Here is an 18,873-nt window from a genome sequence, read left to right on the forward strand (position 1 = left end):
GCCATCACGCCACGTCTTCATGTACTAACAGCTCAGTAGAGTAAGACTGTCGATTTTCTGAAACCTTCTCTACTGGTTTTCTACCAACGAAGCTGTCAATTCTGATTTATTTTTAATGAATCCAGATGTTATCTCATGATTCCATCTAATATTTAATGCATCATTCCACAAATAAAATGAACCCCCAAATGAGGATTTTTTTTCTTTTAATGGTTTCGGTATTTTTAAGCACCTGTTTAAAAATGGAAGCCCTGATGTCACCTACAAAGAATTTCCTAATGGACTAGGAAACATCTCTCTGGTATAGGGCAAGCTTCAATATCCGCTTATATTTCTGTGATAGCAATAACAGAAATGTTTGTTAATATAGCTCTGCATTACAGAAACCAGAGCATGTGGCTCATTAGGATAACGACACATATTTGCATTCCTTTGTCTCCTAATAGCAGAGAACTGTGGAATTGGGTAATTTGAAACTCATTATGCGATCACATTTAGCCCCTGCATGCTCAGATGCCAATGGTGTACGAGAGCAAGTTGGCCAACCACCTATTTTTAGTAAATCCCAAAGATGAAAGACAAGAGAGCATTTCTTAAAATTATTATGTACTGAGCTGAAGCCACATAAACTGAGCAAAGACGAAAATTACACACATTTTTGCGTTAGGTCAACTGAATGCAAACATGATACAGAAACAAAATTCTTCAAATGTTTTATACATCATAGTTATGAGATGAACAGTAAACAGAAATAAATCACACACATCTGAACCAAATATCTAATATAACAAGAGATTATAAGAAATTTGAAATAGTTCGAGATTTTAACTGAGTTCAAAAGTTGTTTCTTCTGGTTCCATCTTAGGAATTTGATAGCAATTCTTTGAATCTAGGAAGTGAAGAGATCCTAATTGATGAATATTTTACCTTGAATATGATAAATGATTAAACTTCAGTTGGCATACTGTTAGATATGAGATAATTTAGTGGAAGATCATGTCATATAACTCTTTACCAAAACTTCTTTTGTGTTGGCCTGTCTGGACACCACTAACCTTCCATTAAATACTCCATTGTCTTGCACTTACTAAAGCAATGATAAAATGCAACAATCTTAGACTTTTGAAGTGGGTCTTTGTGTCATATCAAAAGCATAATTTTCATATAGAAAGAGATGCATTATTCTAAAATTCTCCTGGGAACATGAATAGCAAATTTTCAATTAGGAAAATTAATTACCAGGTGAAAAGATGTAGGAATCTTTAGAGAGGCTTTTGTCTCAAGTCACAAGGTTCATATTCAACACCGAGCAGCAATTTCAATCAATCTTTTTTCTAATCCTCCAAAGTGACCGTAAATTTCCTTATTGCTGGATGTTTTCACTAGTGGCTTCTTGCTGCCAGACACTCAGATGGCTCCCATGTCTTCCTTTATATTATTTCCCCCCAAATAAAGGCATAATTTGATCTTTCCACAATGGAGAAAAAAATGACTTCTACCCAACCTGACTTTAGTCTCATCACACACAGTTACCTCTCTTAATTCTAACAATCCATTTGAAGTGACAGAAGCAGTATAACATGAAACCCTTGGAATCACTTTTAGGAAAGGCACTGCAACAGCTTTTAGGTCATAGCTATTAAGTCTGGACACTGTATGAAAAATCACTCCCTGAAAGCACTGGAAAGGGTCAAATGCAGGCAGACACTGGTGGGGCCTTGAAAAAGAAGGAACAGCTTCTTGTGTAAAGTGTGAAGCAGAGCCAGAGGCAGGAATGCTCTGATAGGATCCTGCAGTCCCTCTGCCTTCGAGGACCAAAAGGAAGAAAACAGGGCCACAGAGCAGCACAGCTGGAGTCAAGTGCAGAGAGGGAGTTCCGTATTTGGGGTATGCAAATACACAGAAGGTCTACCTACATCTTCAGCTCACCCTGCATTATGCACATGCACACACAGAGCATCAGTGTGAGTTAGGAAACTCAGAGGAAGAGCCTTGAGCCAAGGACAGTCCTCATCATTCTACAGTCCCTGCCCCGAGCTTAGTTCAGAGCTAATGGATGAAGAAACCCAGCTCCCAGATCAGCCCTATGGAACGAGAGAGGTAACCCATGTGTCCAGTGTGCCAGTGCCCTCAGAGGACTGGCTTCAGTCTAGCCACACCGACATGGAACTACCAGACACAGACGGAACATTCTACCAAATGAAAGACACTTGCATTTCCATTGCACACAGAACAATCTCCAGGATAAACCACATGATATGTTAAAAACCAAATCTTCATAAATTTAAGAGCAAAGTCATACCAAGTAAAATCTCTAACCATAATGTAATAAAGTCTGAAATTAACAGTAGAAAAAAAACCTAGGAAGTCCAAGCAAACATAGCTATCAGATAATACATACTTGACCTATCAGTGGGTCAAAGAAGAAATTAAAGGGAAATTCAGATGATACCTTGTGTCAAACGAAAATGAAGTGACATCCTACTAAAACTTAAGGGATACAAGAAAGTACTAAGAGTGAAATTCATAGTCAATATTTGAAATAAAGAAATAGCTCAACTTTAAAACATAATCATAAAAAGAAGTATAAACTGTTCACAAATTTAATAGCAAAAAGGAAATAATGAAGACTAGAGAAGTCTTTGGGAAAATAATTATCAAATATGCATCTAGGCTAAGAGAAGACTGCCAAAAAATTAAAATCACTAATGAAAAGGGGACATTACAATTATACCACAGGGGGGAAAAAGGTTTATAAGAGATCACTATGAATATATACATGTAACCAATTGAATAATCTACAGATAAATGGTAATGAGATATGCATTTTGTCAGCAAACTGTAAATACAGTGAACTTTCATGATGGTAGGGAGAATGAACATTTGTGAGCACTTCAGCTGGTGTTACCCTGACAATGTAAAACATCTCACAATTGCAAATGAGCAAAGAAGCTCAGGCTAGATATCTTGCTCAAAGTCACTCAGCAAAGGAGTTAGAACGCCAGGATCAAAGCCCGTCTAATTTTGGTGTCATCTGCAAGAGAACATTCTGCTTTCAGACACGAACACCTGATGGAGTAGGAGCAGAGATAAGCAGCAAACAGGAAGAACTGGCAGATCAGTTCCGACCCTGCTCTGAATGTCACAGAAGTGATGGGGTCAGTGTCACCACCCTGCCTGGCAATGGCGGGACTCCAGGAACACCAGCTAGAATGGGAAATGTACGCACTTAATGCATTTTGATTGAGTCATTTGTTTGCCTGCTCGAGCAACTCATATTTCCTAAAGAGCAAAGTGTTCATGTTGGGCAGTCACTGTGAACGTGACAAACAAGACTGCTGTTCTTATGGAACATTCCAGAAGAAATGAGTCAACAAAGCAAAGACAAAAACACAACAAAATGCACCGTAGATGGGGAGCTCCTCTGAGAGTAAAATACCTGTAATTTGAGAAGTGAACAAACCCAAGCTCTGTCAGCTGAGGACCTGGGGGGCCACAGTTAAAGGAACACACTCCCCATTGCTGGGGTCTCCGCTCAGCTTATCTAACCTCTGACGTCTGCTGATCAGCTGCTCACTCTCCCATTCCACAGACAATGAAACAAGTCAGGTGAGGACAAAGCTTTCTTTGGTCTTCCTAAACAGACTGTCACACTGTGCACCATACTCAGAAGAATATGGTGAAATGGACCCAAAAAGTATATCCATGGCTCTTACTTGTGAAAATAACTTACAGCTGCCGAATTTCAGAGGGCAAGCATGGGCATCCATTGGGAAGTCTTCAAGTTGCATGGGACACTCAGCAGAGATAGTCAAGCTGAAAAAGAAGAAGCGGAGCCCTGTCAGTGTCTCGCGGTGGCTGGCAAGTTATTCAGGTCGCGCCATGTTCCAAAAAAAAAGTCATATTAAGTCTTTTATTCATTTTTGAACCATCCCCACCAAATGGTCTATTCATGCTGTAGGTGACTGTCATTTAGAAGTAGGTTTCATGGCTTTATGTGTGTGTGTGTATACATATATGTAAAAAGTCACTTACTTTATTTTTTAATTATCATTACTGTTTTTTGTTTCCCAACCCTTACCAATTGCCTCAAAACATTCCCTGGCAATAATGAAAATACACACATTTTTCTTACATAGTTTGTATGCTCAAAAACAGCAAATGTAAGATTAAAAACTTGGTCAGTGGTGTGGAACTGTACTGTAACTGACTAGTATATATAAGTAGTGTTTTTGTTGTTTTAATCCAGGTCCAGTCCTCCACTGATCAGCACCACTGTCAGTGCAACTACAACAGAGGTGGTGTCTATGCCAGGCACGCTGTTCAAGCGCTTTACCTGCATCAATTCACTTTACTGAAATTGTACAATGCATTACCTTGGACATCCCAGATTACAAAGGAGAGAGTGAGTACAGAGAGGGAAGAATTAGGCCAGGAAGCGGAGAGCAACTCAGTGCTGCCCTGACGAGTCCTGGCTGCAGAAGTTTGCTAAAGGCTCCACCACCTGCTGCTTCGCTCTAAGAAGCAAGTGCACTCCCAGAGTACCCACACTGTGGCGCTGTTCCGTCTTGGGCGCGACTTTCACGTGCTGGAATCTTGCTCTGCAGATGGCGGGGTCCCAGGGGAACTAGTCTAAGAAAGGATGGCAGTAGTTCTCGCAGGACTCTGGACTATTCTCACAAGATTCTCAGGGCAGGAGTGAGCACTGGGAGAGCTGTTGAGGCAGTGGGTGGGTCGTTTGCAGTCCAAGCAAGAGTGCCCGAATTTGATTCTCCTACCCACATGGCATACCAGGCTTGAGTTCCAGATTCTGCCACAGATTCTGTGGGAGTCAGGAGGTGGACAATCTCTGTCTGTCTTTCAAATACTAAAAAAGCAAATGAGTACATGCGAAAAGAAGACCTTTTCAATGCCCTTCATCCAGGCAAGGACATGACTTGCGAACTGTTCCACAAGTGAAGGTGTTCAAAAAAACTTCAGGGAAAATGTATATTATAACACCATCTCTGCACGAATTTCAATATATTTTTGTATCAGGGCCTGGTGCAATGGCTCACTTTCCTAATCCTCCACCTGCAAGTGCCAGGATCCCATATGGGCACCGGTTCGTGTCTCTGCTACTCCATTTCCCATCCAGCACTTTGCTTATGGCCTGGAAAAGCAGTGGGACCCTGCACCCACAAGGGAGACCCAGAAGAAGCTCCTGGCTCTGGCCTTGGATCAACTCAGGTCTGGACATCATGGCCATTTGGGGAAGTAATCCAGCAGATGGAAGATCTTTCTGTACGTACCTCCATCTCTCTGTCAATCTGCCTTTCTAATCAAATAGTTTAAAAACAAATATTTTTTTTATTCTATATAAAAATGAACTTACGTTTTAATTCCATTTTGAATGAATGGACTTTTTTATAGATTTATTTTTATTGGAAAGACAGTTACACAGAGGAGGAGAGACAGAGAGGAAGATCTTCTGTCCGATGATTCACTCCCCAAGTGGCCGCAACGGGCCGGTGCTGCGCCAATCCAAAGCCAGGAGCCAGGAGCTCTTCCAGGTCTCCCAAGCTGGTGCAGGGTCCCAAAGCTTTGGGCCATCCTCTACTGCTTTCCCAGGCCACAAGCAGGAAACTGGATGGGAAGCGGGGCTGATGGGATTAGAACCGGTGTCCATATGGGATCCTGGTGCGTGCAAGGTGAGGATTTTAACCACTGTGCTATCGCGCCAAGCCCCTGAATGGACATTTAGAAGTCCACAGTTCCATACCTTGGAAGGTTAAATATTTATTTACAGCATGCCTGGTATACGTGTGTGTTTTGTAAATGGCCCACTAGTTGATGCAAGATTTTCATAATATTTGACATGATAAATAATCCACAGTGGATCACTTCAGTCATAAATCATCAAGAAGGGCTATTATTAGAGATTATAAAATGCACATAAAGCTTTACTTATTAGAATTAGGAAAATTAGAACTTAAGAAACACAGACTGCAGGGATGATCTTCAGCCAAAACAAAGGAAATCATTATGCAGTTGAGCGCAAACTTGAATACTTGGTTAAGTAAAGCAATAATGAAAGAGAATTTAAATGAGCCAATTGTGTTCTAGAGGACAAAGTCAAAATCAGCTCAGAGATCGAGAATTTCCTTAGGAAGCAAAAATGTGAAAATGAACACATTAAAAAAATCAAGCTGAGAGAACACTTTATTGATTAAAGAGTCACTCTGTGTTGGTCCCTGTTGTCTCTTACAAGGAGGTATTCACATCGTGAAACTGGAATTCTGTAGAGACCACCACCAGGAACAGGGTGATGTGGGCAGACTGTAGTACCATGGACCTGGCTGTCTGGTCTCTAAGTCATTCCCTAACATGGTAACACCCTTCTGGCCCCGTCATCATCCTCCAGGGAGATGTGGAGCTGGGGCCTCCCTGGCAGAGCCTTCGCTCTAAAAACCACCATGCTTGCCAACTCATATGGCATGATTTTGACTCCAGAAAGTACTCATTTTCCCATGAATCTGGAAGCTAGGCCTGTTCACAGAGTCCCTGACAACTTTGTGCGTCATGAGCCGCTCTCCCCTCTGCCTGTGCCTGGTATTCGGCTTCAGTCCACATGGCATCTCAGGTACCAAGTCCTGGCACATCTGTTACCTGCACGGCTCCTCAGAGCTGCAACTTGGACACTCCTTCTCGTTCCTATTTCATCTCCCTCCTTTCCTGCCAAGACCTCTCTGTGGGCTTTACTCTGACTGTTTGGACTTAGAACTGCCTACTTTGTAAAAATCACTGCACTGATAACATTTAAAGATGATGTTCCAGGTCACAAGCACAGAATTGGATTGGATTTGTTGCAGCTGGGATAGGAACCAGTACTTCTATGGGATGCTGGTGCTAGCAGGCAAAGTTAGTTTCCTGCACTACCAGGGCAGCCTTAAAGAATATATTCTAAGTAGTATGTTTTTTGCATTGTGTGTGTGTGTGTGTGTGTGTGTGTGTGTGTGTTTGCTTATGTATGCTGTATGGAGCGTGGGACAGTAAGAGTGTGCAAGAGTCAGGTATATTCTCAGGAGAGAATATAGCTTGATCTAGAAATACCAACTCTTTCACAGAAAAAAAAAATCCTAGAAAAAAAGTTAAAAAGACAATGATCCCACAATTAACCATCTCAATGATCATCAGAGTTTCACGGATTTTCTTCAATCATCTACCAAATGAATGTATTATTCAGATAAATCCCGCCAATAACAACTATTTGAGGCTTAGTAAGAAAATAAATTTGAATCTGTGGTGCTTTTAAACATTCAAATGTGGGCTCTACTTTTATGATACTCAAAAATATCTCCAGATAAGAACAATCCTTCTATTCTTGGGAACTCTGAAATGTAGAGAGTGCCTTGAAGTAGAACTAACCTCCTCCACACAGAATGAGACCAAAGCCCTCTGCTGGAATTGTCACAGCTCAGGAGAGCCAGGCAGGTCATCAAAGCTGAGGAGCCACCCTCTGGTAGACCTTCACCAGAGCCCCGCTAGGTTAGAAATCCATCATTGTTTTTCAAAGGTCCAATTGCTGCTAACATATCCAAACATTAAATTTTTGGAGAATAATTGTGCTACTGTTGAACACCATTGCAATTTCAGGGTAAAGAACAGGGCATTTTTGGTAGTCAAGATTGTTGTTTCACAGTGGATTTATATTATCCTAATGAAGGACTAAAGATCCTAATCTCACCAAAGAACTACTTGGTTGATTGAGAGTAACTGACAGGTGACAAGTTTTTAAAGACAGTTAAAACAGAAAGTTCTAGTGTAGCCATGCCATTAACCATTAATCACGTGACCATCATAAAACTGCCTGACTTCTCTCATAAAAATCTTTCCATTTGAAAACAAAAATAGTAACAGTTTATTTTACATTCTGAAAAAATAGTTAATAGCTATGACAATGAGAGTAAAATGGCCTGTTTCAAGACTAGTGGTAAAATGGCAAGATAACTAATTAGTATCCAAAGGCCAACACCAAGGTGTAGTGGGCAAAGTCACCTGTGCAATGCTGCATACCATGTGGTCACTGGTTCGGGTACCAGCTATGCTACTTCCAACCCAGCTCCCTGCTAATACCCTGGGAAAAGCAACAGAAGTTGCCCAAGTGTTAGGGCACTTGCACCCACAAAGGAGACCCAGAGGAAACTCCTGGCTTCAGCCTGGCTAAACCCTGGCCTTTGAAAGCTTTATCTCTCTGTCTTGCCCTCTCTCTTTGTGGCTCTTTCAAATGACAATAGATATTTTTTTTAAAAAGAGGAAAGTGTACAGATTTCTACTTAATATTCCATTCAGATTTGAGTCTTTCTCATTTGTGGAGAAATATGTCCATGCAGTAGAAAATGTTATTGAGGTAGGGAAAATAAAGATATTGCTGATGAAATGTGACCCCGACAGCTTCAATTCTTGTCATTCAGAAGGGTGCTCACCTTTCTGGGAGCACGATGTCATGCTATTCTCAAGAAAGAAAGTGACTTTCCTTTTTAACTTCCGACAAGCTCTGTGACTAACATTTTAAGAACGTCTGAAAGAAATGCCATATTGTGAAAAATTGGGGAAAATTATGGTGAGTTAAAAGTCACTTGGAAAACAAACATTTTTATGATGCAAAAAAAATGACTTTGCAAATACATTCATGTAAATGCACAAAACCTCCAATATGTTAGCTTACAAGACAAAGGGCTGTACAGAGCAAAGCTCTTAGGTTGGCAAGTTCATAACGGATTATTCATGTTGGCCTATTATAACTGCAAACGTCCTTCTAAGAGCAAGACACGAACGAGTGCCATATTCAGAGAAGATGGGACAGGATGGGATGGGATAGATTGGGATGGGATGGGATGGTGGAAACCGAGGAAGGAGTGATGTGGCCAGGAGTCCAAGGGAGGCAAATGTCCTCCAGAAGCCAGAAGACACCGGGAGCAAACTGTCCTTCAGAGCTTCCAGAAGAAATGTCTTTCTACCAAGACATCAATTCAATTCTCTGACTTCTGCTTTCCATCACCATGCTACACTACAATAATGTGCTGTGATTTTACCCAATAAGTTTATGATAATTTTTTACAGCATCAACAAACAGGAAACCAAGATACATTCTTGTACCCAGAAATGCTACCCTGCTGCAACACACACCTGAAATCTTAGCAATAACTCTTGAATTTGACAGTGAGAAAAGATTGGAAGGATTTTGAGATGTAGGGTGAAGAAATTTAAGATTACCTTGGTCACATTGCTAAAAGATACATGATTATCAATAACTCTTATGGTGAAGCCTGACAATGCAGGAAGAAACCTACAGGTTTAGAGAACACTTGAGGGGCCGTCAGTTAGGTCAAGGATTTGGTATCCATGTGGATCTTGAAGCTAGTCATCTGAAGATCCCAAGGGGTGACTGTGTAAGCAAGACGTGTGTGTATCTAAATCATTGTACGTGTTGTAACACTTGTAGCTGTGGAGGAGCTGGGATTTAGTCCACAGATAGATGGAATGAAATAAAGGCAGGCTCTTCAGGAGTTTCTTGAAGCTAGCTGTACAAATCTCCCTGTCTCTCCCAGGGAAACTTTACCATGAGCTCAACATGATTTCCAAATCCTGTTCTACCAAGCTTTATCCATTACTTTCTTCCTAAATCAAGAAGTAACCCAAACTTGTTTGTTCAAGAGCAAAGGGATGCATTTTCTCTCTTATAAATATCACTAACATGATGTATCATGCCCATTAGTGAGGCACTGCCAGACTCTCTGGGAACCAAGCTATTAAAAATTGTAATACTTCGAAGGAATATACACTCTAACACTCAACCAACTGTATAAAAGCTTGCCTTTTAAAATATAAATACCATTAAAGAGAGGCAGTGTCTGGTGAGCTAAGCAATCCTCTTTCTGCTTCTGTGGTGTGCGCACTGGGCCCGTGCTTGACCCTTGTATATTCACTGCAATCCTATTTGATCCTGACCAGAACGACAGGCCTCCTTTCTTTCAGCGACTGGCCACTGTGCTCGTCCTCCTGAGCAAATCCCCTAAGGGCTCTTTCCCTTAGCATTAGTCCTGGTCTCCTTCCCAAAGCCAAGCAGGAGCTTTGCTTGTAATAAGGACAAGACCAGAAATCTGGCTGGGCCTGATGGGGTGGGACAATGGGGAGTAGGCGATAGAAGACTGGAGGAATAAAGAACTTCATGACCTATTTTAACATAACAGAACTGAAATTCAGTGGAGAGTATCCTTTAAAAAAAAACAGAACTTAGCTTATTATCTAAAATTTCTAAAGTCATCCAAATATGATTATGCTAAAATGATGTATGTTTTGGTGTGTATAATTGTACAATTCTTGGCTTTCAAAAAGTCTGCTATTGAGAGGCATAATGACTGTATTCTTTTAGAAATGGATCAACAGGACAGGTATTTGGCACAGCAGCTGACACTGCTTGGGAGTCCAACTCCCCGTAAGTGAAGGCCTAGAATAAAGTCCCTACTATGCTTTGTGTCTATGTGCACCCTGGCAGGCAATAGGATGGCCCAGTGTTTATGTTCCTGTCCCCCGCATGGAACTCCGAGATGGCATTTTTGGCCCCCGGTTTCAGCCTAGCCTAGCCAGCTGCTGCAGGCATTTGGGGAATGAACCAGTGGATGGAAGATCTCTATTTCCATGCTTTTCAACTAAACATACATATTTTTAATTTCACAAATAAACATTGCCAAATTTGACAACTCACTTTAAGCTTGAGTTATAGGTCCATAAGTAATTGTAAGACAAATGGAGTCATTCAGCATGGTTGAGTATAAAAGGGATATGTGTGACATCTATCACCAGAAATACATGGAATTGCCCAAAACTTGTACTATTAGTTTGGGTTCTCTATTCTCCTTTAGTCATATGAAGAAAGATGTCAGTAATTCTCATTTGCATTGAAAGTTAGCAATTTTTTTCTTCAAGAGATATAACTTTATAAATTTATATTAATGTGTTGTGTCTTAGCTTCTGTGGTAAAACAGGCTTCTTAGGAAGGCATTGTAATCACTGATGTGAGATTTGATTTTTTCATATGCATCTGTACAAGCAGCAATGAACCTTAATAGAACAAACGTAAGAAAATAAATACCAGCCTAAACATTAATGAAAATGCAGCAAAATCGGAAAAGCACAAAAATGCAGAGTTTTCTATCTCAACATGGAATTTGAAGAGAGCTGTCCCAAACAAATAATCCAATGATGCTTCCTGAAGACAGAAAATCAAAAGTAAAACAAACCCGAAAATAGCAGCAGGTACGGAACAGTGAGGACTAAGACAGAAGTGCCTTTGCAATAAGTGAAATTGAAACAAAAACAAAACAACCAGAACAACAAGAACCACAAAACAAAAATAGAACAGAAAGATGGGGCTTTTTTGAAAAGATATACAAAATAAACCTTCAGGCAAACTAAGAAAGAAAGGAAAAAAAATCAAGTAAAATTCGACATGTAAAGGGAGACATTATAGTTGACACCACTGGAATACAAAGAATTGTAAGAAACTGCTATGAAACTATAACAAAAACCTAAATGTTAACACACTGGAAAACCTCATACGGCTGGGTGAATTCCTGGGCCTACATGATCTACCAAAGAAGATACAGACCATATAAACAGACCCACAACAAGCAGTAATGAAAAATCTCTCACCAGAAACCTCAGGCCTTGATGGTTTTACTACTGATTTCCACAAAGCATTTAAAGAGGAACTAACTCCAGTAATTTTGAAACTATTTCAAAATACTCAACTGGAAGAATTCTGCCAAACACTCTGAGGTTAGCATCACTCTGACTAGTAAAACTCAGAAAAGACACAACACGGATATAACGCTACAGACCTGGGGAAACACAGATGCAGAAATCCTCAACAAACACTCACAAATCTAGTGTCAAAGGACACTGACAAGATCACACTTCACAATCAAGAGGGATGTGCCACTGAGCTGCAAAGGTAGTTTGACATTCTCAAATCAACCAATGTCACAAATCTCTTGTAACATAACAAAAATTAGAAATTTTCTTGGGTTATGTAATGGTGCTCTAGCTAAGATACTAAAGGCATGATCCAGTGTATGTCGTTAACACGGTGTGCAGTTTGGCTGAGTGGTTGATACCAGTTCGGACATGGGTTTACCATACAGAGGTACTGGATCCCATACTCAGCTGCAGCTGCTGGCACAGCTTCCTGCCACTGCGAACGCTGGAGGCAGCAGGGACTGTTCAAATTACTGGGCTCCTGCCCCCCATGTGGGACACTTTGAGTGTTGGCTGCTGGCTTTGACCTTTAACTTGGGACCACTGTAGGCATTTAGCGATGACCTGACCAGTAGACAATAGTTCTCTTTTTCTCTCTCTCTCCTTTCTCACCTCTTCCCTCTAACAAACTGTAAAAGGTCGATATTAAACTTTCTTTTTGGGGAAAGGCATTGTCAAAAAATCTAAAACAGGTTACAGACTTTAAAAATCTTCACCAAAGAAAATATAGACACAGCAAACAAGTATATCATAATGCTCATCATATGTCATCAAGACATGCAGATCACACCTGTTAGATCACACCTGTTAGGTCACACCGGTTAGATCACAACAATGGGATCACACCTGTTAGATCACACCTGTTAGATCACACCCAACCCAGAGCAGTGACCACACCCAGTGCTGGACGGGATCAAGCACTGACGGGAACTCTTGTTAATTACCGGTGTGAGTACAAAATGGTCATCACTTGGCGATATCTTGGTGGCTTATAGGGCTAAATAAATCTTATCACATGGCCCAGAAACCTCTCCCTGTGACACTTACCCAACAGAACTGAAAATCATGTTAAATATTTATGAAAGATTTTAGTGGCTTTATTCATAACTGCCAAAAACTTGGAAGTAACCAAAAGTGTCCTTCCAAAAGCAAATAGATAAATCAGTACAGATAGTGGAATGTTATTCAATCCTAAAAAGATAGATCTCTATAAACCACGAAAAGGTATGGAGCAAATTTCAACGCATAACACTGAGTGAAAGAAGCGACCCTAAGAGATGATACCCTATAGATTACAACAATTTATGCTGTATAAAACAGGAAAACTGTAGTAACAAGGACCAGGCCAGCAGGTGCTTGGGCAGTCAGGCTGTTTCAGATCTGGGCAGGATGTGTGTGAGGAGGTATTTCCCCAGCCCAGGGAACTCAAGGCCACAGGGAGCAAAGCAGGTCTGTTTTGACACTTGCTTGCTGGGACACAGAGGTCAGACCCAGGCAAACAACAGGGACCTTCAGAGAAGAGAAAAACCTGGAGGAGCAGGATGTTCTGTTGGCGCAGCTGAGCCTGAGTCCACGGGATTGGAAAGCTCCCGGATCTCAGTTCAGTCATTACGCAGCAGGGCTCAAACATGGCCAACCACCTGTGAAGTTCATACAGTGCACTTCTGGCAGCAAAACTTCACAGGGTGAGCACCCTGCCTGAAAAGAGGGGAGGACTGGCCCCAGGAAAACACAGCCTGATGCAAACACTGAGCAGGAGATTCAAGTGGAGGGAACCCAAGGGGAAACTAGACTTTTCAGAAAAAGCTCCTTGAGCAGGTAGGACCAACTTTCACACAGCAGATAAAGAGAGTTCAGTAGTCCGCAGTGGTGAGAAAATCACTGTGCGTATTGGAAATGCAGGCGCCCAGCATGGCAGCTCCTGTAGGAGGTGTCTCAGGGATGGAGCCAGCAGCTTGACTTGTATCGTCTCGCAGGGGTCCCACAACCCAGTGGCACGCCCACGGCAGCAGTTAGACTCCACCACGAGAAGGAAGGCTCTAAGTGATGACATTGTCCGTGAGGCGGAAGAACCGGAGCAAACACCTGACCTGCAAGCTAGGCTGATGTTGAAGATAAGTTGCTTCTCTCCTAAACAAACATGAACACAAGGGCCCAGGGTGATGGTTCAAGGGGCTGATCCTCCTCTTGCAAGCACTGGAATCCCATGTGGGCACCGGCTTGTGTCCCGGCTGCTCCACTTCCCACCCAGCTCCACTGCTTGTGGCCAGGGAAAGCAGCAGAGGACGGCTCAAAGCCTTGGAACTCTGCACCTACATGGGAGACCTGGAAGAATATCCTGGGTTCAGATTGGCTCAGCTCTGGCCGTTGTGACCATTTGGGGAGTGAACTATGGGTGGAAGATCTTTCTGTCTCTCCTTTTCTCTTTCCAATCAAATTGAGTAAATCTTAAAAAACAAAAACAAAAAAGCAGTGCTCAGGGAGAAGTGTTGGAGAGGCACCTGGAACCCTCACAGGTGTCTTCTATTCTGATGTTTATTCCAAGGGAATGCTTGCCTGCTTCCCTGTTGTGCTTGGGGAGACAGAGGAAAGGTAAGGGGACCCTTGGCCACAGGTCCTGTCTGTACAGTCTGGAACAAGCCTTCTTTATGCGGCTCCCGGGGCAAAGGGGCACTGTGGGAACTCCTACATAGCCCTTGAGGAGTGGGCCATTGTGGAGAATGTCCTAACTTCCGAGGGCAGTTCCATAACACCTATAATTTCTCTGAAGCCCCAACGAAAACCACTCAGCGTTGAATACAGGGCTCCTCGGCCTTCTCCCTTGTCTACCTTCTAGGTTTGATTTCCTGTTACCACTTGGCCTCATCCCACTCCATCGAGCACAGAACATTGCCCTGATTCCTGCAGCCTTGCTGGTCTGGTGTCTTGAGCACCCTGCTTGGGACTCTGCCCCTCCCTCCCTTCCACCCAGGCTCGGCGCAGGTGTCCTTTGTATGAAGTGCCCTGCTGCCCCCACCAGCCCTGGACCTTCCTCTGCTGCTGTGCTGGTCCCCGATGCACCTGCCTTCCTCTCTGTGATGCTGTGAGCCAGCTGTCATTTCCATAGCTGGTTTTTCAAGCATGCCCCTTCAACGTAACTTGAAATGGGTGGACTTGGTGACTAGGAAGTGGGGGCAGCCTAGCAGCACCCCGAAGGGCTGCATGAGCGAGGGAAAAGCTGCTGGCCACTGGCAACTAGGCACTGCCAGCCCTCGTTGCTTAGTTCTTTAACTCACAGGATTAGCCCAAACAGATGGCCCATCTCGCCTTCCTCGTTCATTCAGTGTTGCACTTTCAACAGAGGATCAAAGCCCATCCCCTCACCACACACATTCCATATATGTACGATCCCAAACACACACGGCACCTGCTCACATCCGTGCATCATGCAAACACCAACCCCAGGCACACACCAGGGGCATTCATAGTGAACACTTACGCCAGCCCTGACCTCCTCAGTGCTAGTTTTCTACAAGCCCAGTCTTCCACCAGAAACTCAGAAGGTATCTGAAGCCCTTGTTCGTCTGCGCCGGGCAGCACAGAGTGCCTTGTGGTGGAGCACAGTGGATGCAGGGTACTCAGCTCCCAACCGCCACCGCTTGGTGTAGGCACAGACAGGGCCTGGAACACGTGCTACCTGGGGCTACATCTCTGCCAGTCAGCACACCTAGTAGGGTCTAACCACACACTCCTGGGCTAAGAATCAAGTATAAATCATCTCAGGGGATCATTGGCAGTGTCGGTGATCCACCTCTGGTTGTCTCACAGCCTTCCTGAGGGCAATGAGGTTTACAGCTAAATTCAGTATTTGTGTGATCCTCTCAAGAAAGCCTGGCGCCCTGCGAGTGTGTGCATTCCTGCATTCGTTAGAACTGCAGCCTTTCCAGCCATCGCCTCTGCAGAACAGACACGGGCGCGCTGGGCATCTCCCATCCACCCGTGTGCCAAGCCCATCCACAGGGTCTGCAAACCTCTGCTGGCTGGCCTGTTTCCACCCCCTTCCATGGTTTCAGCCTTTGTCTCTTGTCTGGAAGTGACAACACACCAGAACTCTAGGTTCCTCTTGGAAAGCTGATCCCAAAACATATGTCTTTCACGAGGCAGCAGAGCCCTCCTTCAACCCCTTTGGAGGTTCCCCTTGCCCTGGGACGCCCTGTGCTCCTCACATCAGCCTTTGTCTATTGCCTCAAAACTGGGAGCTCGGGACACACTCCTCCGTTCTGTGGAAGCCGCAGCAACAGTCCAAGTGCCGGATCCTATGGGCGCCTATTCTAATCACCACATCACTCACTCCGAGCTGCCTTTCTCAAAGGCCTCTTCCACAGTTCCACCCCACATTCCTGCTTTCCTGTTCTAATGCCAACGGACAATCACCACCCCTATGGTTACCTTTAAATGTGTGCATTTATTGACCTTATTAATATTGTCTACAGCACTGCAGAACAAACCTAAATTAGTGAAATGGGGCCAGGCACGGTAGTCTAGTGGCTGAAGTTCTCGCCTTGCATGCGTCGGGATCCCATTTAGGCACCGGTTCTAATCCTGGCAGCGCCATATTCCATCCAGCTCCTTCTCCCCAGGAAAGCAGTCGAGAATAGCCCAAAACCTTGAGACCCTGCAACCGCGTGGGAGACTCGGAAGAGGCCCCTGGCTCCTGGCTTTGCATCAGCATAGCTCCGGCCATTGCAGCTGCTTGGGGAGTGGATCAATGGACGAAATATCCTCCTCTCTGTCTCCCTTCCTCTCTGTATATCTAACTTTCAAATAAAAATAAATCATTTCAAAAATTAGCGAAATGGACAAAGTCAACTATATAGATTAGGTATCACTGACTGCTGAAATGTTTATGGCATATTTGATCAGTCATACTTCTAAAATGTTTCTGAAAACCCCTTTCATTGAAAGACTGTAGCATAAACACTTTAATTTTCCTTCATGCATGTTAAAATGTCACTGAAGTCAAGGCGCCTGGGTCCTCGGATGGGGCCCCTTCACCTTCCTATTTGTGCTGCCAAGGCAGACACGAGTCCATAGAAGGTGTGTGTAGTTAAGCAGCCATGGCCAAGGTCGGTGCGGGGAAAGATGGGACTACATGAAGCCTCCGTGGCTGGGGTGCTGCTGACTTGGCAGGGGGCTTCACTGCCCTCACCTGCATTTTTTGGGAGGGGAGCCGCTGCTCCCAGCCACCCGGGAGCACTTGACATGCGGCTCTCACACCTGGAGAACTGATCTGTCAATTTTTGCTAGTCAAGAATTTTATTTAAAAATGTATTAATGATTGATTTTATTCAGCCAGTGGCTACTGTGTCAGACAGCACAGACGATAAAAAAGACAGAAACCATCAGCTCAAAATTTCAAGCTGTTCATAAAGCTTGTTCGCTGGAGAGGGCTCCTTCCATCCTTTCTCCCTCTTCCTTAGCCTAAACATGTTTTTGGCGAATACAGAGATCCTCACTGCCTAAGCCACGTTCTTGTGAGAGCAGGACTCTAATGAATTTTCTAGTGCCTGAAGTAACTGGCTGGTACTTACAGGATACCTCCAGAAGAAAGGCAAGCTCGGAGGGGCTCAGCCTGACCGTCAAGTGACCTCATGCTTGGAGCAGTTAGCAGGGCTGTTTACTCGCCTTTCTCCACCCAAAGGGAGGAGGGGATGTCTGGCAGCCCTTCCAGCTGGCTCTGGGGAGCTCAGGTGGGTGCGGATTCAGCCAGGGCTCTCCAGCTGCACCTCCTAAACTCTCTTAAATGTAAGGAAGCACGGCGCCACCTAGTGGAGACTACGTTTAGCTCTGTTGGCTAAACAGCATGGCGTCATGTGAAAATCAGTATGGACACCTGGGTGTCATGGATGGATTTACTCACTGTCACCTGCTTTATTTGCCTCAACTGTGAATAGGGATGGTGGTGGTGCCCGATTCTTTATATTAACATGGATTAAATGATTCTATATTTCAGAAGCCTCATGCATTGCTGTTAATCGGTGATCAGATGGCTTGTGTGGGTCTTTCCACTTAGATGGGACTTTCTCTGGAAGGTGGGAATCCTGGGACTCAGACTGCACCTCCCGCTTCCAGCGTCTCATCTCCATAGTGAGGTCCTGGAGTCCCCTGAGAAGCCTGCAGAAGCTGCGGTCCTGAGCATGGAGGGGCACTCTTTCCACTAAGTCCCTACTTGGGCTGGCCCAAGAGCACAGCTCTGCTCATCTCTCTAGAGCTGAGAGTGCCCCAAAGCTTTTGGGGGACCAGGACCCTAAAAATAAGCAAAAGTGGCGTTTGGAGAGGATCCATTTGCCAAGGATGAGGAGGACTTGGTAGGTTGTGCACCTAGTGACCCAAAGTATATGCCACCTAAAATGTCTGATGCAGTGGCTGGAATAAGAACCTTGCCAACAGGTTCAGAACAATTCTGGTTTTGTGTGCAAACCAAACAGACAATGATGATGCATTAAAATGTCCGTATGTTCTGCAGGTACAATTTTTCTAGAAGCAATAGAAAACCATTGGAAATGTAGTCACTGGGTGGATTTATAAAAGAGACATTCTTTGAATCTCCCTTCTAAAGCTCCCAACCTAAGGCCTGAGGATTGAGACAGCTTCATTCAGGAAGAGGTGGTCTTGTTGGTTTTGGTCTCACTCAGTTTCCGCTGAGCACCAGGCATTGGGATTATATGGAGTTCAACAGGCCCTGACTGACTATCCACAGGGGTTGATCAGGATCCCCAAAGATGCCCAACTCCACGACGCCAAAGTCCCTTCTACAAAACGACACGATATGCCCGTGAGCCCTAACCGCATCTCCCCGTAGGCGATCACCTCTGCAGAACTTACACCACATGGAGAACTTAACGCAGCGTAAACACGTAAGTTATATTCTTCAGGGAACAATGACAAAACATGACCATACATGCCCCATTCAGATGCAATATTTTTTTTCAGGCCTTTTAGATCCAAATCTGGTTGAATTCACAGATGTGGAACTCACAGAAACGGATAGCAAGAGTTGCCCATTTATGGCATGGCATGGGAAAACGAGATCAA

The 18,873-nt window shown here is 43.8% G+C and overlaps 1 protein-coding gene across 1 annotated transcript in view; it reads right to left on the reverse strand.

Annotated features, from left to right (window-relative positions):
* GABRA5 (gamma-aminobutyric acid type A receptor subunit alpha5) overlaps window positions 1-18,873 on the reverse strand; it is a 54,972-nt gene that overhangs the window by 16,839 nt on the left and 19,260 nt on the right. The window contains exon 6 of the mRNA XM_058665373.1: window positions 3,734-3,816. Coding sequence (XP_058521356.1) covers window positions 3,734-3,816 — 83 coding nt within the window. The remainder of the gene's footprint in view (window positions 1-3,733; window positions 3,817-18,873) is intronic.

The sequence above is a fragment of the Ochotona princeps genome, chromosome 6, assembly GCF_030435755.1.
Source record: "Ochotona princeps isolate mOchPri1 chromosome 6, mOchPri1.hap1, whole genome shotgun sequence".
In the NCBI taxonomy this organism is placed as follows: domain Eukaryota; kingdom Metazoa; phylum Chordata; class Mammalia; order Lagomorpha; family Ochotonidae; genus Ochotona; species Ochotona princeps.